Source organism: Lemur catta, chromosome 10, assembly GCF_020740605.2.
Source record: "Lemur catta isolate mLemCat1 chromosome 10, mLemCat1.pri, whole genome shotgun sequence".
Lineage (NCBI taxonomy): Eukaryota > Metazoa > Chordata > Mammalia > Primates > Lemuridae > Lemur > Lemur catta.
In genome coordinates, this window is record NC_059137.1 from 7460632 (window position 1) to 7483784 (window position 23153).

At 58.4% G+C, this 23153-nt stretch overlaps 2 protein-coding genes across 4 annotated transcripts in view; one reads left to right on the top strand and one right to left on the bottom strand.

Annotated features, from left to right (window-relative positions):
• Window positions 1–1578: 1578 nt before the first annotated feature.
• PTGES2 (prostaglandin E synthase 2) lies at window positions 1579–6770 on the top strand. The gene is made up of 7 exons (XM_045563327.1): window positions 1579–2022; window positions 3206–3403; window positions 4055–4113; window positions 4427–4576; window positions 4813–5013; window positions 5455–5572; window positions 6164–6770. Exons 1-7 carry the CDS (start codon window positions 1753–1755, stop codon window positions 6290–6292), a joined length of 1125 nt encoding a protein of 374 aa, XP_045419283.1. The 5' UTR covers window positions 1579–1752; the 3' UTR covers window positions 6293–6770.
• Window positions 6771–13472: 6702 nt separating this feature from the next.
• Window positions 13473–23153, bottom strand: part of SLC25A25 (solute carrier family 25 member 25) — a 37628-nt gene continuing 27947 nt past the window's right edge. For all 3 annotated transcript variants that reach the window (XM_045563328.1, XM_045563329.1, XM_045563330.1), the window contains exons 2-10: window positions 21108–21234; window positions 20935–21022; window positions 19834–19945; window positions 18505–18663; window positions 16683–16835; window positions 16266–16373; window positions 16004–16171; window positions 15345–15495; window positions 13473–15245 (exon numbers count right to left, since the gene is read on the bottom strand). In XM_045563328.1, the coding sequence (XP_045419284.1) occupies window positions 15061–15245; window positions 15345–15495; window positions 16004–16171; window positions 16266–16373; window positions 16683–16835; window positions 18505–18663; window positions 19834–19945; window positions 20935–21022; window positions 21108–21234 (1251 nt within the window). In that variant the 3' untranslated portion in view covers window positions 13473–15060. The remainder of the gene's footprint in view (window positions 15246–15344; window positions 15496–16003; window positions 16172–16265; window positions 16374–16682; window positions 16836–18504; window positions 18664–19833; window positions 19946–20934; window positions 21023–21107; window positions 21235–23153) is intronic.

Here is a 23153-nt window from a genome sequence, read left to right on the forward strand (position 1 = left end):
GGGGCCCTGGCCATTCAGCAGGGCTGTGCTCAGTGCTGCCCACAGACTGGAGGTCTCTGGCTAGAGGGAATTGAGGAAGAGGCAGTGCAGGGACCAAGGGCAGTGAGGCAGAACGAACGCTGGATGGTAAGCGAAGAGTCGTCTTGGCCAGGACAAAGAGAAAGAACTTTGCCAAGTATTTTGGCAGAGGGGCTGGTCATTGGGCATCCTTCCTAGATTTGGCAAAGGATGAATCACCCTATGCTAGGATGGAGCAGCATCCAGGTGGGCCCTCCCAGGCTTTAGTGTCACCAGCTTCCAGCCTCTTCCCAATCATTTTCTCATTTAATCCTGACACATCCCAATGCAGGAAACACTAATCATTATTGCTATTTTATAGATGGGGAAACTGAGGCTAGAGAAGGTGAGAAGGGAGCTGAGGGTTCTCTCTCCACACTCCAGCCCTGCACTCTTAAGCACGCAAGAGGCTGCTCTGAAAGCAGGTCACATCTGCAAAACGGGGCTGGCTTCCCACAACTCTCCACTCGCAGGTTTCCAGGGACCCGCTCGCAGGTGCTCGCCCTGCATACGAGACAGCACCTGCGACTCGGGATCCAGGAGGGGCGGCTCGGGGGGGACTCTTCAGTCCCTTCCAAGCCCCCAAGCAGGTACAACTCCCCTTCCCAGGAGGGCAACCCTGGAAAAGCAAAGGTCGCTTCAGCAGCCCCCTTGGGGCACCTGCTTCCCTGAAGCCGTCGTCCTCGCCTACCGCTCCCGCCTCCACCAACATGTTCAGGTCCTTTTTGAGGCCTGACATAACGGGCTCCGGGGCCGCAAGGGCCGCGCGGGAGGTGCAGGCGGTGGACGGAACTTGGAGCCACCGCGGGGGAAGGTGGCGGCTGGGCACAGCAGGGCAGTAGGAGCCCAGGCCTGAGCTCCGCCCCCGCCCTCCGATCTCCGCCCCCGCCCTGAGCTCCGCCCCCCATCATGAGCCCCGCCCACCCCGAGCCCTGGCCCTCTCCGGCGCTGGGCGGGGCCGTCCCAGGGCTGCCCGCGGAGAAGCCCGGGCGGTGGAGGCCCGGGCGCTTAGCCAGGGCGAGCGTGCCCGGCAGAGTGGCAGGTTAGCCTGGCACCCTACTCTGCCCATCCTGTCCCTGGGGACCCCTGGGTCACCTAGCCGATAGCTCCGCGTGAGCGAAATCTGAGACACGTGGTTTCCAAGGCCCCCTCTGGGTTCGGGAAAATTTTATGGTTCGAGTCACAGCAGGAAGGGTACAGCGGAGCGGGAGGGCAGAAAGAGCCGGAGTCGCCGCCGCAGCCCCGGGGGGCCCGGCCGGGCCGTGTTAGCGGCCTTCAGTGACCGGAAGCCAGGGCCCTTGCCCGGACGCTCCGAAAGGCTTAATTTCTTTCGAATGGGTGCATGAAGCAGGAGTGGCTGAGCGCTTCTCACGGACAGCCACATCGCTCAGAGGGCGGCCGGGCCGCGGGCACTCCCCGCTAGGCCGGATCACCGCCGAGCCCCGTGCACAGACACCTTCAGAGGCGGAGGCGTGAGCGACCCCCAAGCGTCCCTGTGTTGCTTCTGTTGCCCTGACGGGTGTTTAGCACCTGGGCGCCGGGCACGGGCGCCCAGTCCCAAGAAGCTGCAGCTGCCCCTCGGCGTCGCCGTTACCGGGGCAACCGCCAAGCTTCGGGGACCTGGCCCTTTAAGGGACGCCCGAGCCTCGGTCGTCTGCGTTTTGCGCGCCCGCCCGCGGTGCCGGCGGAGCGAACATGGCCCTGGCGGCGCGGGCGCTGTGGTCCGGCCGGTGCGTCCTGGCCTGGAGGCTGGGCGGCCGCCCCCGGCCACTGCTCCTTGCGCAGAGCCGGGCTGGCTTCGCGGGGGCGGCGGGTGGCCGGGGCCCCGCCGCCGCCGTCCGCAGGGGGAGCCCGCGGCTGCTGGGGACGGTGGCGCTGGCCCTCGGGGGCGCCCTGGGACTGTACCACACGGCGCGGTGGCACCTGCGCGCCCAGGACCTCCGCGCAGAGCACTCAGCCGCGCAGGTAAGGCCTGGCAGGGCCATGGCTGGGGGCGCCGGGTCAGCGCCAGGCTTGGGACTCCCGGGACCCCGTGGGGTCAGGGGTCGCCTCCTCTGCTCGATAGTGACCTTGGGCAAGTGACTTGGTCTTAAGTCTCCCGACCCTCAGCGTTCTTTACTGTAAAATGGGGGCGCTGTTGATACCTGCTACCTAGAATCGTTCTATTTTTCATAAAATCGTTTTTCTGTCGTTTTAAGGAGGCTTTTTTGGTTAAGAGGTTTGGAGATCACAGAAAAGAGAAAGCCTTTTTCACAGGTTATGACTTCCCAAACATTTTATCTTTCTCCCCACTGCCCCCCAATTCTAAAGACGTATATTTAATTAGCAGCAGCGGCAGCAGTAGTACTTTTAGGGAATGATGAGCCTTAGACTCAGGCCCTAAAACAGGGAGAGGCAGGGAGGTGTCCCTTCACCCCCCAGGTGGTGGCTCACTTGCCCTTGAGGCACTTTATACCCTGCACTCTTGCAGCCCTTCTCTGCTCGGCCCCCCCCCGCCACAGATGCCCCTTTCCTGGACCCAGCGGAACCGGGGTGGTGAGAGGGGAGTGGAGTAACCTGTGTCCCCCGGCCCCTGCCTAACTCCGTGGCCCCACCCGTTGCCCCCCGGAACATTGAGGGAAGTGATCACACTGTGGCTTTCAAACTTGAACAAGCAGCAGGATCCCATGGGACTTTCCTGTGCCCAGATACATCCCTCCCTTTGGAGATGTGAGCTGGACCCCACCCTGGCAAACACTGGCCTGGGTGGAAGCCCAGCTGTGCCCCTCACCCAGAGCCCCCTGGGGTTGAAGGAGTGGAGGGAGCCCACCAAGCTGGAACAGTTGTTCTGCATGTGGGGTCATGCACACCCTGGGCTATTTGGTGTTCCCTTGGGACTGAAGGGAGCAGAGGTGTCTGTCTAGTGTTAGAAACTGGATGATTCCTCCTGCACAGACCTTCAGCAAATGCTGGGCCTCCTGCCTGAGGAGCATGGTAGCTGGGGGCTTGCCCCCAGGCTGCCCACTCCATGAGCCCTTCCCTACCTCCGATTCCTCCCGATTTTCTCAGGGTCCTCTCAGAAGGCTCCCTGAGAAGCACGTTTGCTTGGGGGCAGCGACTGGGCCCGGGGCACCACGCTTCAAAAGTCGCCTCCCTTTGCTGCCCGCAGCTCTCCCTGTCCAGCCGCCTGCAGCTGACCCTGTACCAGTACAAGACGTGTCCCTTCTGCAGCAAAGTCCGTGCCTTCCTGGACTTCCACTCCCTGCCCTATCAGGTGGTGGAGGTGAACCCCGTGCGCAGGGCTGAGATCAAGTTCTCCTCCTACAGGAAGGTGCCCATCCTGATGGCACAGGAAGGAGAAAGCTTGGTGAGCCTCTGGGGAGCCAACCTCCCTCCTGTCCTGAGTTGTCCCAGAGCGTCCCCAAGCCTGGCCCTGCTCTGCAGCCCTGGAAGGAGCTTGGGACCCCTAGGCCTCTGCTGAGGGCTGTGAGGGGGAAGTGGCCAGTGTACGGCAGGTGCCCGACAGATGCAGGCCCCTCCCTCCCGGCAACATCAGCACTGCGGAGCTCAACAACTTGGGTTCTGAAGGCAGGGTGGTCTGGGGTCAAGGGATGACTCACCCATGCTAGCTAGCTGTGTGACTTGGGGCAAGTCACTTAGCCTCTCTGGGCTTTCTTCATTAGTCCACAGGGGACCGTGCTCTGGGTTGCAGGGACAGCAGATGTGAAGTGCCTGGCACAGTGCTTGATACCCAGTGTGTAGCACCCGGAGCCCCCCTGCCCCTTAGTGCATGGGAGGTCAAGTGGACAAGTGGGCTGGGGCCTGGACCCCGGGCCTCCGCGCACCTTCCTGCCCGTTAGCCATGCTTGGGTCTCCTTCACTCAGGCGTTGGTTTGGGGGCGGCCCTCAGAGACGGATAAGCAATGCCCAGACTCCAGTGCCCAGCTGCCGAACGCCTGGGGCGTTCCCGCCAGCGCCCGTTAGAGCCTCCGACCTAAACCACCCTCTGTTCTTCCAGCAACAACTGAATGACTCCTCCGTCATCATCAGCGCTCTCAAGACCTACCTGGTATCTGGGTAAGGAGCCCCTCCAAGACCGAGGCAGACATTGTGTCCCCTCTCTCTCCAGGGAGGTCCCACCTTGGTCCTGCCTGGGAGCAGCGTGGGGCTGCTGCTTAGTGTCCAGAATGGGCCACGGGCATCCTGCTCTGAGACCCCCTGCTTCCTTGCCTCCCCGCATCTCCCTCCATCAGGGAAGTGCTGCTGGTGTCTACCCCAAATCCCTCTTGCTGCAAGAGGGTAGAGAGCCTGGGTGGGTCAGGCTGGGTTGGGTGGCCAAGGTGGATAGGAGGTGGAGGGAGGTGGGTGAGACTCTGGCTGTCTTCTGAAGGCAGCCCCTGGAAGAGATCATCACCTACTACCCACCCATGAAGGCCATGAATGACCAGGGTAAGGAGGTGACCGAGTTCTGCAACAAGTACTGGCTCATGCTAGACGAGAAGGAGGCCCAGCAAATGTACAGTGGAAAGGAGGCGAGGACGTGAGTGGGGCTGGGGTCAGCGGGGTAGGGGCCAGGGCTGGGGTCTGCTTCAGAGGGGGACGAGATGCCATGGGGGGGCGGCACAAGAGACCAAGGCACGGCTGGATTGAGCGTCAGGAAAGACCTTCCTGCCCAGGCTTCAGCTTCCCACCTGCGTGCATGGGGGTACGTTCTCGGGAACGCACCCTGCTCCCAGCACCCCCCGCCCACTGTCCCTGTCCTCCCCGTGTGCGCAGGGAGGAGATGAAGTGGCGGCAGTGGGCAGACGACTGGCTGGTGCACCTGATCTCCCCCAACGTGTACCGCACGCCCGCTGAGGCCCTGGCCTCCTTTGACTACATCGTCCGCGAGGGCAAGTTCGGGGCCGTGGAAGGCGCCGTGGCTAAGTACATGGGCGCGGCTGCCATGTACCTCATCAGCAAGCGACTGAAGAGCAGGTGACGGTGCGCTCGCATGAGTGAGTGTGTGCTTGTGCCTGTGGGTGGCCGCGGCCTGCCGGCTCGAGCCCCCAAACGATGAGCTGTGCCGATCCCATCAGATCCCCCAGGAGCTCAGTGGGAGACTGAGGCCCAGAGAAGGCTAGAAAATCCTCACGGCGCATGGCCAGGCCAGGACTCGCACCCAGAGCTCCTGACCGTCCCCGACCCCGGGCAGCAGGGCTGCGGCCCGCTGTGCCTCTCTCTCCCTGGTCGGGTCCCCCGCCCCTCCTGAGCAGTCTCCCCATCGGGGGCAGAGGCTCCCTGAGGCCCCTGCAGCTGCGATCCCTCACCGGGGGCCGCCCTGGCGCCAGGCCTTCCCGCTCTTCCTGGAGGGGGCCCCCGCTTCTCCCTGGCTGGGGGAAGGGGCTCCCCTGACGGGCTTTCCCCACCCCTGCCCAGACACCACCTCCGGGAGGACGTGCGCGAAGACCTCTATGAGGCCGCCAACAAGTGGGTGGCAGCCGTGGGCAAGGACCGGCCCTTCATGGGGGGCCAGAAGCCGAACCTCGCGGATCTGGTGAGTGTGCCGAGGTGGGGACGGTTTGGGGGGGGAATCCCGGGCGATGCCCACGTCTCACCAGAGGACTTGCCTATCTGATGTCGGGGTAGAAACCCCCTCGGAGTGGCTTAGGGGAAAAACCAGCTCCAGAGTTGTCTTGGTTCCCATAAGTGACAAGTTCAGGGAAAGCGTCGGCACAGGCCGGGCTGGATCCAGAGGCCTCGGCGGCGTGACCAGGGCCCCTGTTCTTGCACTTGGCTTCAGCCTCAGGCCGGCCTTGCCTGGCCCAGGGCTCCAGGCTTCCCCTGCAAACGTCCCAGGACGCATCTCCCTGGTCTGGCGTCACTTCCCATCCCTGAAGCCGTGGCCTGGGCGGCCTGGGTCTTGGAACTGGCTGGTGGGGTCTCTTCTCCCCAGTGTCAGGGCATTGTCCCCAAGGAAAGGCCTGCAAAACCTGCAGCCACCCACACGCCTCCTCAAAGCCCCACATGCAAAGTTGGCCCTTCAGTGGGTCACAGGCCCTAAGAGAGGAGGACGCAGGCCTCTGGGCACACAGCTGGCAGAAGACAAGCCAGTGGCCTCAGTGACACATTCCCATCACCACGCCAGGCGGTGTACGGCGTCCTGCGGGTGATGGAGGGCCTGGAGGCCTTCGACGACCTGATGCGGCACACACGCATCCAGCCCTGGTACCTGCGGGTGGAGAAGGCCATCGCGGAGGCCCCCCCAGTGCACTGAGTGTCCCCGCCCACAGGAGGGAGAAGGCGGCAGGAGAGGCCCACTGCGGGGACCAGGGCCAGCACTGGCGATGCTGTGTGTGTGTGTCGGGGGTCACCCTGCCTCTTGCCCACCCCACCACCCCGCCCTCACGTCTAACACTGAGTGCCCGCTGGGCCCTGGAGTGCTGGGGACAGGGCCTGGCTGTTTCCATTCACGAGGGTCAGGAGGGACCACCTCCCCTCCCAGCCCTGCTCAGCTCCCAAAGCCACCCCCTCCTTGTCCAGGGCCTCTGTGCCCTCCAGCCCTTGCCCTGCTGCTGTGAGTCGCTGTTCCATGGCTACACCCTGTGGGAGGGGGGCAGACTACACTCCTCCCCTTGGCAGGGCAGCAGGACGGTTTGTTTTGGGGAGACCTGGCTCTCCCTGCTTCCGGCTCTTCCCAGGTGCCTCCTGGGGGGGGGGTGGGTCACGTTTGCAATAAAGAAACGGTTTGCTGCTCTCGTGGTAGGTGCTGTTATGTGTGGCCAAGTGCTGTGTGGGGACGTCAGCCCAGGAGACTCCAGGGTACCTCGGTGGGGCACAGACGGCCCGGGGCAGGTCCAGGTCTCCCCCTCACCCTCCGTGGGACTCTGGGCAGTGACACCCCTCTCCGAGCCTTGGTTTCCTCATCTGTCCGGTGGGCGTGCCATAGTCTCACCTCTTGGGAAAGTTGTGAGTGTCCGATGACAAGACACAGGTCGGGTGCACAGATGATGCCCGGGAGCCGGGGCCGTCCCGACCCTGCTCTGCGGACCAGAGCACCAAGCTGCAGAGAGCGCGGCGCCCTTGCTCCCCCGCTTTCACTGAGCCGCGTGGTGGCCTGCCCAGGGGCCCTCCAGGGCCAGGCAGGTGACCAGTGAGCTAAATGCCACCCATTGGGCCCTTGCAATTGGGTCTGACTGGGCAGCCCCCCTCTCAGGTAACCCCCATCTCGAGAAGGTTTTAAAATTTTATTTTCTTATAGTTTTATAAACAAAAATAACTCACGTTTCCTATCATAACTAACATTCAAGTAAGGTAGAAGTGTGTGCCGAGCACCCTGGGGGGACAGACAGTGGGACATCTGGAAGCAGATGGCTGTGGGGTCTGTGGCCTCAGTTTCTCCTGCAGGGCCCGTCTGCCACCTGCTTTGTTCTCAGTCCCATCCTGGGCATGTCACCTTGTCAGCACCTGTTGCACCAGCTTGTTCTGACGGCTGCAGAGGGTAGCGCTGCCCGGACCCACCGTAGCCCACTAGCCCACGCCCGTGTGCCATCTGGGAGCGCTGAGCTGCAGGAGGCGGAGAGCCAGGTCTGAGGCTGTGGAAGCCACCTCTGAGGGGCCAACGGGTGTCCACAATGCCGGTCCCGCTTCACTGGTCAGGCCTTAAGTCCAGGGGCCTTTGCTCCAGGGACCTGGGGTGGCCTGTGGACCCCAGAACCTCAGTAGGACAGGAACTAGGCCAGGAATGCCATGGGGTGCCAAGGGAGGGCCCTCCCTCAATGCTTCCATCCTTCCATCCCTGTACCCCTCCGTCCCCATACCCCACCGTCCCCGTTCCCCTCCGTCCCCATTCCCCTCCATCCCTGTGCCCCTCCGTCCCCGTACCCCACTGTCCCCATACCCCACCGTCCCCGTTCCCCTCCGTCCCCATACCCCACCGTCCCTGTACCCCTCTGTCCCTGTACCCCACCATCCCACCACCCTCCATCCTGGCTCCCCACCTCTCACTTTTACTGCCTCCTCAGACCCTGCCCAGGGTTACTTGCCACCTTCCCAGCTGCACAAGGAGGCTGTCACCTCTCTCTGTCTCAGTCCCAGATTCCCCAAATGCAGCATATAAGGTGCCCAGCTTGTGACACGGTGTCCACCTTCCATCCACAACACGGTGGCCGGGGAGGGTCCCCCCTGCAGCCCGCCCTGTGCTCCCTGCCCTTCCTGCTCCGACCCGCGGCCTCCCCGGAGGCTCAGGTCTCACGTGGGAGCCCCGGGTGCGGGCCAGGCCCCAGCACCAGACATCCCCCCTTTCCCCGTCTTCACAGACTCGCCTTTCGCAGAAGGACATAAGGTTGCCAGTGACAGGGGCCTGTCATGACAGGGGCCCCTTCCCGGGGCTGCCGCGCGGGTAGGGAGGAGTCTGCACCCTCCTCCACCTTGATGAAAAGTCCGAGGGCTGTGCCAGCCAGACCTCTTCCCTGTAACTGGGTTTGGAGAATGGTCAGTCAGCCTGAGGCCACCTTGGGTCACCACCTGGACCCACCTGCTTCTCCCAGGTATCCCTCTCCTAAGAGGTGACGACTCTGCCTCAGTTTCAACAGATGTTTCTCTGCAGGCCGCTTGGCGTGTTTCCCACAACCACCAGGGGGCGCCAGAGTCTGCGAAGCCTGTAGGAGATGGCAGCAAGGCCTGGTGCTGCCACCTTGTGGCCATTCCAGGATAGACCCTTTGGGCAGCTTTTATCACCCAGGGACTGACAGGATACTGACTGCCCACTTGTGAAAAGAGTCCGAAGATGAGCGGGCAGGAAAAAACATGCCTGTCAGGGGAAAGGACCCCAAGCCAGAAACCCCTGCCCCATTATTGTCATGCTCAGGTCGCGGTATGTGCCCTGTGGTCTTGGTGGTGGCAGAAGGCTTGAGTTTGGGACCCTGCTGCTGCCTGCTGTGACCCTGGGCAAGCCCCATCCCTCCTGTGAAATGGCCTCTAAGGGGTTGCCGAGGTCAGGGAAGGGAAGGTGTTTGGGACGATGCTACACAGAGTCAACACTGGAGGGCAGTTTTGTGCAGCCGATGGGGTCTGCTGTCCACTCAGAACGCTCCCTGCTGCGTTCCCTGTGGGCTCGCAGGGCTCCCAGGGCTCCCAGGGCTCAGGGTCAAGAGCTCCGGGAAGTGAGGACGGGAAGAGTCCTGAGAACAGCAGGATCCTGCCCCGCTGGGAGGCAGGGAGGGCTCGTGGGGAGGATTCTGGTTTGCTTTTCTTGTTAAATTTGAAAAATTTCATTTTGATTATGCACGTAATGAATGTTTATTGTACATAAATAGAAACTGCAGATAAACAAAAAGATGACACAAATTACTCAGTCCCTGACCACTTTTAATATTTTTGGAGTAGAGTTTATTTTTTATGTATTAATAGTTTATTTATATATGTAGTCTGTATAGTACACACGTATAGACATATATTTAATTAATGTATAATATACCTAGTATATATATTTTTGTATATATTTAACAGTTAAATGAGGTCTATTTTGTGGCAGGCACTGTTTCAAGCACTTTCCAGATGTTACCTCATGTAATCCTTACAACGTCCCTAGGAGGTAGGCACAAATATTCCTGTTTTACAGATGAGGAGACTGAGGCACCAGAAAGGTTAAGTGACTTGCCCAATGTGGCACAGCTAGTAAGTGGCAGAGGCCAGATTTGAAGCCAGACCTCCTGGCTTCAGCGTCTGTGATCTTAATCACAATGCTATTTTGCTCCTCTCTGTCTAGGTAAGTTTCTCTTTTTTATTTTATTTTTATTTTTTTGAGACAGAGTCTCGCTCTGTTGCCCAGGCTAGAGTGAGTGCCGTGGCATCAGCCTAGCTCACAGCAACCTCAAACTCCTGGGCTCAAGCAATCCTCCTGCCTCGGCCTCCCAAAGTGAGGAATCACAGGTGTGAGCCACGGTGCCCGGCCTCCCTGGTTTATTTAACCAGTGGAGTGGGAAGGATTTTGACGGCGGGAGTGTCTGACGGGGAACAGTGCTGTCGTGAGCTGACGAGTGGCCCCAAATATATCCAGGTCCTAAGCCCTAGAACCTGTGAAATTTACGTTATGGGGCAAAGGGAATTTGTATTAATAGAGGGATGAAGTTAATGATTTTGAGCTGGGGAGGTTGTCCAGGTGGGCCCTGTGATCACAGTGTCCTGAGAGGCAGGCAGAGGGAGACCCTGGCATGAGTTAATTTCAGCTGATCCTAATTGACCACACGCATAAATGCATAAATACTAAACGAGCTGTGAGGACGGAAGCCCTGGGGCTGGAGGTGCCAGGAAGGGACCACGAGCTGAACAGTGCAGATGCCTCCTGAGGCCAGAGGCAGTGAGGAACCGGACTCTTCTGAGAGCCTCCTGCAAGAACCACCCTGCTGTCACCTTGATTTCAGCCCAGTGAAACCGACCGGACTTTGGCCTCCCAAACTGTAAGAGACATTTGTGTTGCATTAAGTCACCAGGCTTGTGGTTACCGGCAGCAGCTGCCCTGGGACAGTGGTACAAATGTCTTAAGCCAAGTGTAGTCAGGGAAGAGAAGTGGCTGCAGGGGGCTTGGTGACCTGGGCAAGTCCCCAGGTTTCCAGTCTGTCAGTTTCCTCCTCTGTAAGATGGGGGGCTGGGGGTTGGGCTCTTGGGTTCAGCCAGGGGCACCCACACTGGCTGGTGTGGGTGGGTCGCTTCCTCTCTTGTCAGCCTCAACTGCTGTGGAGACAATGGCGTTCCTGGGCCACAGGGGCTGTACTGACCGGCCATAGCAGATGAGAGCCTATCTCCTTGTGGCTGTTCCCAGCCAGCCCCCTTGTTCTGGGAAGCCCAGAGCGGAAGGCCTAGGTTATCTTGCTCCTGGGGACTGGGGCAGGCCTCAGGCCCTCTCTGGCCTCAGTTTACTCATCTGCAGGATGGGGGCGCTATTCCTGGTTCCTCTGCCCCACCATGCCCCTCCCTAGCCCCTCCCAGCAAGCCCAGCCACGCAGGCTGCTCCTGCTGCCTCTGGGCCCTTGAGGGCAGATACCAAGGTCCAGGCCTGGGCAGCTGGGCCCGGCACGTGGCCCCTCCTCTTCCCGCCTTTCCCCTACATTCCAGCCCGCTCGGACCAGCGAGATCTGGACTGCGGGCAGCTCAGCCTTGAGCCTGGGTTGAGAATGGGCCTCAGAGTCAACAAAGCTGGTTTGAATCTCGGTTTAACATTTATTTATCCTTTGCATGAACATGGACAAGTCCCTCCCCCCCGGGCTGTAGGGAAGCTATGGTGTCCCTCTTGCTGGTGAGGAAACTGAGGCTCAGAGAGGAGACCTGCCCAGGATCACCACCGGGAACCAGGATTCAGGTGCAGGCATGCCCCACATCTCCCAGGTTCTCTATGGCCTCCTGGCTCCAGGGAGGCAGCCAGGGACCAGGTGCCACCCTCCTATGGCCAGGCGAGGGATGCCTGTCCCTTGAGCATGTCTTACTTGGTGAAGGTCCTGCCAGTGGGCCAGTGTGGGCAGTGGCTCCCTGCCTCCTGGCAGAGCCAACCCCATCTTCTCCCCCATGCTGGCAGCGTGCCAGTCAGGGGCCACCAATCTGCACCCAAGCCCTGTCACCTGCTCACAGGGAGGCCCTGGGCAAGCCCCTTCCCCTCCTACAGCCTCAGTTGGCTCATCTGTAAAGTGGGCACGTGGCAGTAGCAGCACCTTCTAGAGCTGCTGAGGGCTGAGGGCCTGCTCGTGCAGTGCCCCAGCTTCGGGAAGGAGGACCCGACAGACTGCGCAGTTCAGGTGGCTCCCGGGTTGGCATCAGATTTCCTCTCAGAGGCCTGAGGCCAGCGAGGACTAAGGGCGGTCGCTCCGTGTGGTGGGTCCTGGAGGACGGAGGCTGCTGGGAGGTGAAACTGTTAGTGAAGGACCAGCCGTCCCATTTCCTGCCTCATTTCCACTTCCCAGCACCCCTCGTAGGTGAGCCTTGCTCTCCTCATCTAAGGGATAAGCAGACAGGCTCAGAGAGGTGGTGTGACTTGCCCAAGGTCACACAGCCCGGACAGGCTCCCCTGCTCCCTCTTCCGCACTGAGATCCCTGTGACCACACTGGGCCCACCTGGGTGGCCCAGGACGCTCTCCCTGTTTCAGGGTCAGCTGATCAGCAGCCTTGGTCCCCCCTTGCTGTGGAACCTCATCCACAGGTTCCGGGGACCTCGGCGGGGGCACAGTCTGCCACCATGCCAAGAAACATTTGGGTGTTGAGGACTCACTGAGCACTGTTCCAGGCAGCAGGAATAGCAGTGAACAAAGCCAAGAGCTGCCCCCACCCTCGTGGAGTTTACACTCCCAGGGGAAGGAGCAGGTAGGAAACCAGGAGTGGAAGTAGGTAGGCAGCACGGTTGACAGTACTGAGCCTTTTTCACATTTATTGACCAGTGCTCATCTTCCTTTGTGAATTGCCAGTTGTTAATCGGGTCGTCCTCTTCTTGAGTTACAGGAGTTAATATGTTCTGGATACAGATCCTATTAGATTGTATATATAATGTCTATTATATACTGTACTGCAAAGATTTTCTCCCAGGCTGTGGTCTATTCATTGGTGGGTTTTGAGTGACATGAACCAGACTTGGGTTTTCAGAGGGTCATTTGGGCTTAGTGTGCGAGGAGGGAAGGAGGAGAGACAGGGGCAGGAGGTTTTGCAATTGTCCAGATAAGAAATGACTGTCTTCAACCAGGTGGCAGGAGCGGAGGTTGTGAGAAGTGGTCGGATTGTAGATAATATTTTGCAGGTAAGAGCTGACAGGGCTTGCTGGTGGACTGACCTAGAATGAGCAGGAAGTATGGAGTCCAGGATGACTCCCAGGCTTCTGGCTTAAGTTCCTAGAAGCAAGGGGTTGCCATTTGCTGGGATGAGGAAAAGAGATTTGGGAGGGAAACCTAAGAGATGCTTGTTAGCTGGTTAAGTGGAGATGTGGAGTCTGTAGTTGGATTGATGTATCTGGAGTTAGTTTAAGTATAAAACAAGGGTCATGTGCACACAGATGGTGAAAGCAATCTTTAGAGCGATGTGGTCACCAGGAGCGTGGGCAAAGAGGAGGGTCTGAGGCCACAGAGGGACAGCCAGCAGGGTGGAGAGGAGCCCGGCAGTGTCCCCGTAAAGATGGTGCTTCCATAGAGGGAGGGATGGCCTTTCCCAAGACGGGCTGAGTCTCGTGAGGGCTGAGGAGGGACCACCCGACAGGGTGACTTGGGGCTCTGATGAGAGCACCCCAAATCTAATGAACACCCACAAATGAGGGTGGGCTGCCCGGGCTTCAGAGGAGAAAAATGGATTTATTTTCTAACTTACAAATGCCCCCAAACCACCCAAGCCCAGATCAGAAAAATGTTGGCTCCGTCAGCTTTGAAACTTTATTAGAAGGCTGTTTTAAATGATAACTTCCAATTCTTTAATTTGACAAGTTCCAGTTATAACTATATATAATATATATAACAGTTTTGCATTGGTCTGTGCATCCTGTCGCAGTTCCCGTCAGGCCATGCTGGTGGCAAGAAGTGCAGCTGTGACGCCGACCAGCATTACTGAGCGAGGGCTGGGGTGGAGCTGGCTCCCACCTCCTCCAGCCCCCCACACACTCACAGCGAGAGGCACCTCACTGCCTTGTCATTCAAAGAGGCTGAAATAAAGGCATCCTTCCAGTCCAGGAAACGGGACTTCTGCCTGCAAGGCTGAGGTTTCTCCCACTCTCCCCCCCCATCACCCCAGGTTCCTGAGGCTCCCTGGGGGGAAGCACTGCCCTGCCCAGGCCAAAGGACCTGCCTCTCCTTCTGTCTCCAGGAATTTCTTTGGACATGACATTGAATGTGGGCAGCAGGAAGGGTCCCTCCCGAGACCCCTCCTTCCCCACCCGGTGGTGTGGGAAAGTACAATCAACCATGAACATAAATACGAATAAAAAATGAACTTGAAAATGACAAGCTATTAAACAAATCTATAAAAATAGTTAAGACATAACTCTGTTCAAATAAATACAAAATAAATAGGCTCCAAGCAGTGTGACATGTCACATAAGTGGAATGTGAGGCTGGTCCCACTTTGCCCCAAGGGAGGTTGGACACAAGTCCCCAGGGGCATCAGAAGAGGACTTTAATGCAGTCGGCCAAACGACCTGCTCTTCCCTCCGGAAGCACAGAACTTGCGGATTTGTCCAGCTTGTCTGTTTGCACAAAACCCTTTTCCCAACAATACGTAATTAAGGCCTTCAACACCTTTCTCTCTCACCAGGGCATGCAGACACTCTGCCCTGCACTCTAGAACATGATCTCCACTGCCCTCATGCCACCGCGTGAGGACAGTCCTGACAGAGTCCAGGAGGCCCCAAGCAGGGAGCAGAGGCCTCCCGTGAAGCCCACTGAGTGCACACGTGCTCCCAGCGCTCAGCTGCGGGCGAGCTCGGTAGCCAGCTCAGGTGAGGGGGCTCAGAAGCCAGACCCTTTCCTTTCACGGCCCAGCTGAGTCAGTGTCAACCCTGTAGGTTGGGTGTCAGACTGGCCTCACCTCTCACCATGGACTGAGGGGAGAGGGCCAGGGAGGGCGCGGGCTGGCAGCCCTCCTCCTACCGCACCACGTCGGCAGAGAGGAAGGAAGCAGAGGGGCGCAGGGCAGCACCCGGCAGGCCGGGGAGCGGGGGGCCTGCAGCCAACGTCTGGCTGCAAGGACAAGATGGAAAAACTAAGTTGGCCTCCAAGCTCACTCTTTGGCAGGCGCTGCAGGAGATGTCCTGTCCTCAGGTGTGCGAGCCTGGGTCCTGCTGACCCCTGGACCCTGAGGAATGCCCATGGGTCTTCTCTGGAACCAACGGAAGGGTCCACCAGGGTCAGCAGGACAAGCCCATGGGCCTGCCAGCTCTCCCTACCCCTCCCTGTGGGTTCGGCCCAGGGTTTTCACAGCTTGGCGCAAGTCAGCTTAGTGTTGGCGCATTCACAGAATGAGGTGGCTGTACATCCCGGGGCCACAGCCGGGATCAGGGGGTCTGCCGGTGTGGCTGCGTTCCCGTCACCGTGACTGTACACCCAGGGTGATCTTCAGGTTCTCGTACACCACGTAGCTGATGCTCACGGCTGGGATGACCTTCATGAAGTTGGGGGCCAGCCCCCGGTACAGCCCGAAGGCCCCCTCAGTCCGCAGGATCTGTCTGAAGAGGCTGCTCATGGTCACCTGTGGAGCACCCTCGATGGAGGCTGCACGAAAGGCCACCTGTCAGATGCTCTGTCTGCACCTCCCGACCCCCCACCGTGCCTGGAGACAGGCTCCTAGGAATGGCCCAGGACCGGCCTTACCTTGTGCCTGCATCCGGGTCCTAACCAGGGCCAGCGGGTAGCTGGCCAGCTGGCCACAGGTGCTGGATATGGTGCCACAGGCCAGGAGCACAAACACGCCGGGGTCAGCGCTGTTCACCGCATAGCGCTGCAGCCAGGCGTTCTTGAGCGTCTAGACGGGGAAGGGGGTGCAGGCATGAGCCCCAGGAAGAGCTGGGGAGGCAGAGAGACTGGGGTGGGGCAGTCACTGATCCCCAAGGCCACTGTAACCTGAGTGGGTAGCCTGGCCTGGGCCTTAGTGAGCTGCTGGCCTGCCTGCCCTTGTTTCTGCTGTCACTGGGATCCCTGGACATGACAGGGAGCTTCCCTACACAGAACACCTGACTTCTGTGGTCTGTCTGGAGGCTGCTGGGGGCCTGTGGGCCCGTGAGCCCCTGAGAGCCACATGCTCTGGGGATCTGCCTGCTGAGCCCCTGGGATGCAGACCCTGGCGGGCTCACGGGAGCTGTGCTGGGGCTGCCGGGGCGGGAGGGTGAAGGAGAGCCATGAGCAGGCGACCCAGGCTGAGCAGCAGTCCCTGATGCTGTTTCCTGTGCTGACCAGCCCCATGGTCCAGCAGGGAGGGCGCCAGTGGGTGGGTGTGGGCAGGACAGGGTTTCCAAATCTGCCCAGGGCCTCACCTCGTAGACGGCGAGGTCGATGCCAGCGTAGGGGATGATCCCCAGCATGTTGGGGACATAGCCTTTGTAGAAGGCGGCTACCCCCTCTCTGGCCAGGATCCTCCTGGCACAGTCCAGCATGCCTGAGTACTGGCCTGTCTTCCGCAGGGCCATCCGGGTCTTCAGGACCTGCAGAAGGGGAGCGACAGGAAGTATGAGCACAGCCCACTCCTCAGCCCAGCCCCATGCACACCGCCGCCCCAGGAGGAAGGTGGCCCCTCACCTCCATCGGGTAGATGCTGCTCTGGGCAATGGCCCCTGCCAAGGACCCAGCCACAAGCCTCTCATGAATCCTCAGAGTCTCCTGGTCACTACCAACCAGACGCTTGATCTAGAACCAAGAGAAAAACCACCGGATGCATCCAGAGACTGGGCCCCTGCCCCTGCCCCACCCTTCCCCCGTGGAGCCAGTACATTTTGGATGAGACCTGGCATCCCTGGCACATTTCATGCTGCCCAGAAAAGGAAGGAACAGGCCCGAAGTGGAACTGGCAGCAGAGCCAGTGTCAGGCCCAGGCCTCCTGCCCCGCCCACTGTCCCCTGGGTAGGATGACTGGCTTCAGGTTTCAGAGAGCTCAGCCCAGGGGAAGCCGGTAGCAGCTGCAGACTGGCAGCTCTCCCTAGAGAGCCGGGTACTCACTTGTTCATAGGCCATGAATTTGATGGCCGACTCTGGGGCGATTTTGAGGACGTTGATGCCGTTACCCCGCCAGAGTGATTTGGCCCCTCCCTCTCGAATCATCTGCGTGAATCCGCCAACGATGCACATGTTGTTGCTGCGGGAGGCATGGACCTGAGGAAGAACAAGCTGGTCAGACACAACCTAGTGGGGCCCGTGGGCTGCCATCCTCCTGCCAAGAGCCTCTTCTCACTGGCCAGCAGGAAGGGGCTTCCTTCTTGGTGTTTTGCAGATGAACTCAGCATGACGAGACTTAAACATGGCTAAGTTAGGTTCAGCTAGATTACCAGGCATCTACTGTGTGCCAGAAGTGTGCTAAACATCTTCACAAGGACCACTCTTTGAAATAAAAAAACTGATCCACGGAAAAGCACAGGCTTATTTAAAAAAAAATTTGAGCTTTTTGTTACAGAAAAATTTCAAACATATTCAAAAGTAGAAAAAAATAGGTAATGCACCTCCAGGAACCACATTCAGCTTCGACAGTGATCAAACCATAGCTGGTCTCTATCCCCTGCCGCCCACCCTCTTACTTTACTTTTTATGTATTTATTTTTATAAAGACAGGGTCTTGCTCTGTCACCCAGATACTGTATCAGGCATTGTACCACTTCACCCAGGGACCGCTTTTACTCTGCAACATTCCTGGAATTCTGTTAAAAAAAACACACTGACGGCCAGGTGCGGTGCCTCACGACTGTAATCCTAGCATTTTGGGAAGACAAGGCGGGAGGATCACTTGAGGTCAGGAGTTCGAGACCAGCCTGAGCAAGAGTGAGACCCCCATCTCCACAAAAACAATCAGAAAAATTAGCCAGGTGTGGTGGCACATGCCTATAGTCCCAGCTACTTGAGAGGCTGAGGCAGGAGGATCGATTGAGCCCAGGAGTGTAAGGTTGCAGTGAGCTATGATGACGCCACTGCGCTCTAGCCCAGGTGACAGAGTGAGACCCTGTCTCAAAAAACCAAACCAAACCAAACAAACAAAACCACACACCGATGAGGCAATTGTTCCAGTCCCCGTTTTCATGGATGAAGGGAGGTCCCAGGAGGTAAAGCCTTGCCCGAGGGGCGGAGGCAAGGGCTGGGGCAGGGTCCAAGCCCAGAGCTCTTTGCCCTGAACCACTCAGCTTCCCTGCCTCGGTTCACATGTGGTTCACACCTGTCCACTCTAACCCAGGGCCCAGGGGAAAGGAGGCTGCCTTTTCCGAGCAGGGCTCCTGGCACAAAAAGTGCTAGACACAAGCAAGGGGACAGGGGGTGGCGGGTCACTGCTCAGGCAGACACCAAAGTCCACCAGAATGTCATCATGTGGGTCAGTTTCACAATCTGCTCTGACTTCAGCGCAGCTTATCTCTGTCTTGTGGACGTGGATTTGGGTACCTGGCCAAGGTGATGGCACTGTGTCCCCCTGGCATCAGGGTCAGGGGAGGATCTGCTCACACCCACCCCCCGCCCCCACCACAGGGCGGGCCCTACACGAGATGTGCATAAGGAAGTGGTTCCTGCCTCACCGCAATCTCACTGGCTTCATCTGTCCGGGTTAAGCCCCTGTAATGACACGTCTGGCTTAAGTGCCTCAGATAAAATTAGATCTGCTATGCGCAAAAGGTCACCTAGGGTAGATCTAATGATACCCTTGGCTGAGCAATGATTCCAATCTAATTTATTGGGTTAGAAAAGTTTGGGTCCACAGCACGGCCCCAGCCAGGGGAGGGCAAACCAACCAACCAGTGAGGCCCAAGGCAAAGGCGGACGGTGTGGGGCCTGCTCGCCTGCATACCTGCATGAGCACCTTGAGTCTGTCCAGGGGGGCCGTGCAGGTCCTGGATACGGCCCCCGCCCCGCCTCCTGCCACCAGGTGTCTCCACCACATCCCCGTCTGCCGCTCCTCCACTGTGAACTCATCTGGCACCGTCAGGTTCTCGCCCACATCAAAGATCTGTGAGGAAGACCGCAAAGATGACACAAGCCTTACTCAGGTCACTCGGGCGAGGCTGCGGGCACCTGCTGCCGTCCACCCTCCTGCACGGCTCCATCCCAGGGACCACAGGACCGTGAGAGCGCCAAGGACCCTGGGTAGGAAGCTGACGGGGCCCTTCCCCTTCACTCTGTGAAGGTGGCAAAGCTCTCGTCCCTGTTGTGGCCCTGGAGAGGCCACATGGAGTCCGAGGCGAGCACACCTGGAAGGGAGCAGTTATGAAACTGCTCGCCCTTGCCAGCGCTGCCCGGGGGCTCCTGTACGAACAGTTCCCAAGGCCTGGCAGTGAGGCCGCAAGTCAGCTGCACTGAAAGGACCGAGTCAGGGGTGAAAGCTTTGAAACCTGCAGTGTAACCAGATCATGCTGGCGAACGTTACGCAAGGACTCAGCAAATATGAGGGCCTGCTGCCTGTGTAACACCCTCTCCCGGGGCGGCATCCGGGCTGACCAGAGCCAGGGCCACAGGCCACAGACCAGGCCAGCTGCTCCCCCCCGGAGCCGTCCACGCAATTTCACCCAACTAGCCCAGGCCTGGCACTGCAGGAGGCTGATGAGGGGTACCTCCGGCCTCCTCTCCCAGAGTGGACGGTCCAGGGGATAAGACTGCACATAGTGGGACCTCAACAAGGAGTGGCAGAGAGGGACGACCAAGCTGAAGGGGCTTAGGGGCAGGGAGGTTGATGTGGACCCAGATTTCTGACTATGAAACCACAGTGGATGGGGTAGAAGGGCAGCAAGTGTGCGACTGTGAGGATGTCCTTTTTGCCAGATAAACGACACCAAAATGGGCGGGGGACACCTGATAGCTCCACTTATATACCCTGTATAGAGTAGTTCTTCCCCTAGTGCCCCTGTGGGGAAGGGTCAGGCGGGCTTTAGGAGAACAAGCATTAGGAGGGATATCTGAAACGGACCACAAAGAGCAAGTGGCATGTGGGGACGGAGGGCATGCCTGGCAGAGGGAGGCTCGTGTGAGAGCGATGGGGCCCAGGCAGGTCAGTTAGCGTGTGGGAACTGGGGGCGCATGTGGATGGCTCCCTTGGACTGGCAGGGGAGGGGACAACTGGCTGATGCTGGGCCAAGGGGCCCCTGTGAGCGGGGCTGGGGAAAGCGGGTGGGCCTGTCCCCACCGTGGAATGCTTCCAGTACAGGATGATCTCGGGGATGTTTTCCACGGGATGCAGGAGGTGGTAGTCTCTCCACTCGTTCCAGTCGATGGTCATCGTGCCATTTTTGTCCATGCTGCAAGACAGCAGCAAGGATGCTCATGTTACTTAAGCAGGCCCCCGCTGGCCGCTGTACTTCCCACCTCCAAGCGAGCCAAGGGCAGGCGCCGTGGCCACTGAGGAAGCCACAGAAGGTGCCTCTGCCCCTGATGAGAAAGGGCAAGGTGACTCCACTGCCACTCTGCACAGAGACAGAAGTATAATGGCCCGCAGGAACCCCGTTCTGATCAGGCACAGAGGAGGGAGGCAGTTACTGGGCAACACGGATACTTACTAGGTGACAGGGCCCCAGAAGTGGCCCGTTCGTATTCTGACAGACAGACAAAGGAGAGTGCGGAGGAGAGAGGAGAAACACAAGTAAGTGCTCAGAGCAGATGTTAGTGAAGCAAGCACACACCCAGGACATCAGGGGACAGCACAGCACAAGGACGGGCCCCTCCACAGTGAATGACCCCAGGGAGCGGGCATCGGGGGCTGCTGTCCCTGAGGACCAGCCAGCACCCAGGCTGCAGGGTTTTGGAAAGGCTCAGCCAGGAGAGAAACCGGCTCCTAGGGCTAGTCCGTGCGATTTCCCAGCAACCAGCCCTCCGCAGGGAGCTAGCGTTTGGGGCAGATCTGAGAGCATTAAGAGCAAATCGCTAGCCTGGGAAATCCACCTCAGATTGGCCACGGGGTGATCCCCTCCCACTTCCTGGACGGGCAGAGGTGTTCCCTGCTGGCCTTTCACCTACTTGAACCCCCAACCCCAACTAGTCTTTTCACAGGTCACTGGTGAACGGGCACAATTCCAGGTGATTTGTGATAGTTCAAATGTGCGCTGGCCTGCAAACCTGGGGCGAGGCTGGCCTCCGGGAGGGGTTACTTATTCATCCTTTCAAACCACAAGAAGGCCACGTTCAGAGCAACTGGGCCAGTACAGTGAATAGTGGCATCACAGAGCTAGTCTAAGAGCTTCTCTTTTGTTACACTTTTGTTAAACCAACACACGGCTCGCTGGGCACTCACCTCTTGAGGATTTTCTCGGCCTGCTGTTCAGATATTTTGACGCCCAGGTCCCGTAGCGACTGCATGATCTCCTGAGCATCGATGCGTCCTGCAACGACAAGGGCCCTGAGCGTGAGCTGGGCACAAGGGAGGCCAAGGCCGGGCTCGCCGGCAGCTCTGGAGGCAACACTTACCATCGTTCTTTTTGTCCAAACTCTTAAACACCAGCCTCAGTTTCTTCTCATGATCTTGGAGATAATGGACAAATTCTTCAAAGTCTAGCTGCCCGTCGAGGTCCTTATCTCCAGCTTGTACAATTTTCTATTAAAAAAAAAAAAAGTAAGCTCATGTACCAACCTTTCCTTGTCCCTGGGGCAGGAGCGGGGGCACCTTCCCCAGGACACATCTGTGCCAATCTGTGAACATAGGTGGCCCTAATGACCCAAGACGCTTCTGTTCTGCTCCCAAAGCCACCATGGCGATTTACTGTGATGCCACAGCCACACTTAGAGCACTAAGTGTGGGCCAGAAGCCAAGCAAGGACCCATCTTGCCTCCCTCACAAGAAAAGGAGGGAAAGCAGCCCCCGCAGGGCAGGGGGAGACCTCCAGACAGGCCATGGGGCGGCGTGACGTGTTCTCATTCCCAGTGTTCTGAAACCTGCTTCTTGCACAGCCAGGGTCAGCTGCTTGGCTCCCCTGCTGTGCTGTCCCTGCTGCCGGGCCCCAATCCCACAGCTCCTGGCTGAGATGTGGGGATGGCACTGGACCCCAGATGCCATCGGGAACTCTGCAGCTTGCTCTTTTTCTACCTAAAAGTGGCATTGGTCCAAGAACAATTTGGTGGCCAGGGTGAAAATATGGGGCAGAGCTAGACCCTACCAATGCCTGCTTGGCAGAAACTCTGCCAAGGAGCACTCTGGAGGCTGCAGAGGCCACGAGAAACTATTCCTGGGTATGTGCTGATGGCACCACCAATCGCTGGTCTCAGGGAAGCCGCATGATAGACCCAACCCCTGCTCTCTCAGCCAGCCACTGAAAACCAGGGCAGCTCCACTTAGTAGTCCTTTAGTGACCCAAGAAGGCTTTGAGAGACCCTGTTCCTTGGCCATGAGGTTCCCAAACACTGTACCTGCCTTAGGAGGTGGCTTTAGTTCAATAGCTGTAAGTGGGTTTGGGTGCTCAGCAACTGGAATTTCTCCACAAAAGAGCAAACATCCCCTGAGCACTAGCACTTAGCACATGCCCCAGTTGTGCTAAATGCTTTACTTCTAGTAACTCACTGACTCCTCTCAAATAGCCCCAGGAGATGGGTACTATCATTCCCCCATTTTTAGAGAAGGAAACAGGAATTCAGAGAGGCTGTGTATTTACCTAAGGTCACATAGCTAGGGAAGTGGTGGGCGGGATTCAAGCTGGGCCTGTTGGGCTCCCGAACCTCCTCCCTGCATATCCTCCTGCCACTCTACAGTCTAATCTCCAGAAGGTGGGGGACAAATGTGAGTCACTCCGACATATCAACACCCTGAATCTAGAGCCCAAAACCCAAACAGAATCTCTTAAGGAGAATGGCTGTAGTTTTCCTGTGTTCCCCAATTCTCTTAGCAAGAAATCCATTCACTATCCACAAATCAACGTGGGTCCCAAAGCCTTCTGAGCCAGTTGGGGTTTAGAGATCGACAGACTGGTGGCTTGCTCGAGTTCTCAAAGGATCATAATCACAGTCTCTCTCAGACGAGACCCTGAACCACTTGATGGCTCTTTGTGATTCCTCAGCCACGCTGAGGAGGGAGGCCAGGACAGACACCCTGTGACCTGACATGATCAAAAGACTAATGTGTGGAGCATGGCTGGAATGTGGGACAGATGCTGGTATATATTTCATCTGCTATCTGAGGTTATGTTTAGCTTGCTGTGGACATTGTGCTCTCTTAGAGTGATACAAATTACCTACAGGGTAACAACTCCAGATTCTGACAAGAGTGGGAATAAGTCTTCGTGCCATTTAGGGAGAAGGCAAACATTAAGCATGGAGCTCTCTGGTACCCGGCCGCCTGCCCCCAGGCAGTCCCTGCGCCTTACCGGGACAGGTGCTGTGATACAGACAGCTCGAGGATGTGCCTGCTGCAGCTCATCTCAAAATATTCTCAAAGTGCTTGCTTCTACCTCAAAGGGACCGGGACTTCTTTATTAACTTCCTTGGACATGAAAATCTGCCCCCAGTGCACCCTGTCTGACCCCC

Bases quoted from the DNA above. Each gene is read 5' to 3' on its own strand.
- PTGES2 (XM_045563327.1), top strand. From the start codon at position 1,753: ATGGCCCTGGCGGCGCGGGCGCTGTGGTCCGGCCGGTGCGTCCTGGCC. The intron at 2,023-3,205 runs GTAAGGCCTGGC...TGCTGCCCGCAG, and splicing joins CAGAGCACTCAGCCGCGCAG to CTCTCCCTGTCCAGCCGCCT. The intron at 3,404-4,054 runs GTGAGCCTCTGG...CTGTTCTTCCAG, and splicing joins CACAGGAAGGAGAAAGCTTG to CAACAACTGAATGACTCCTC.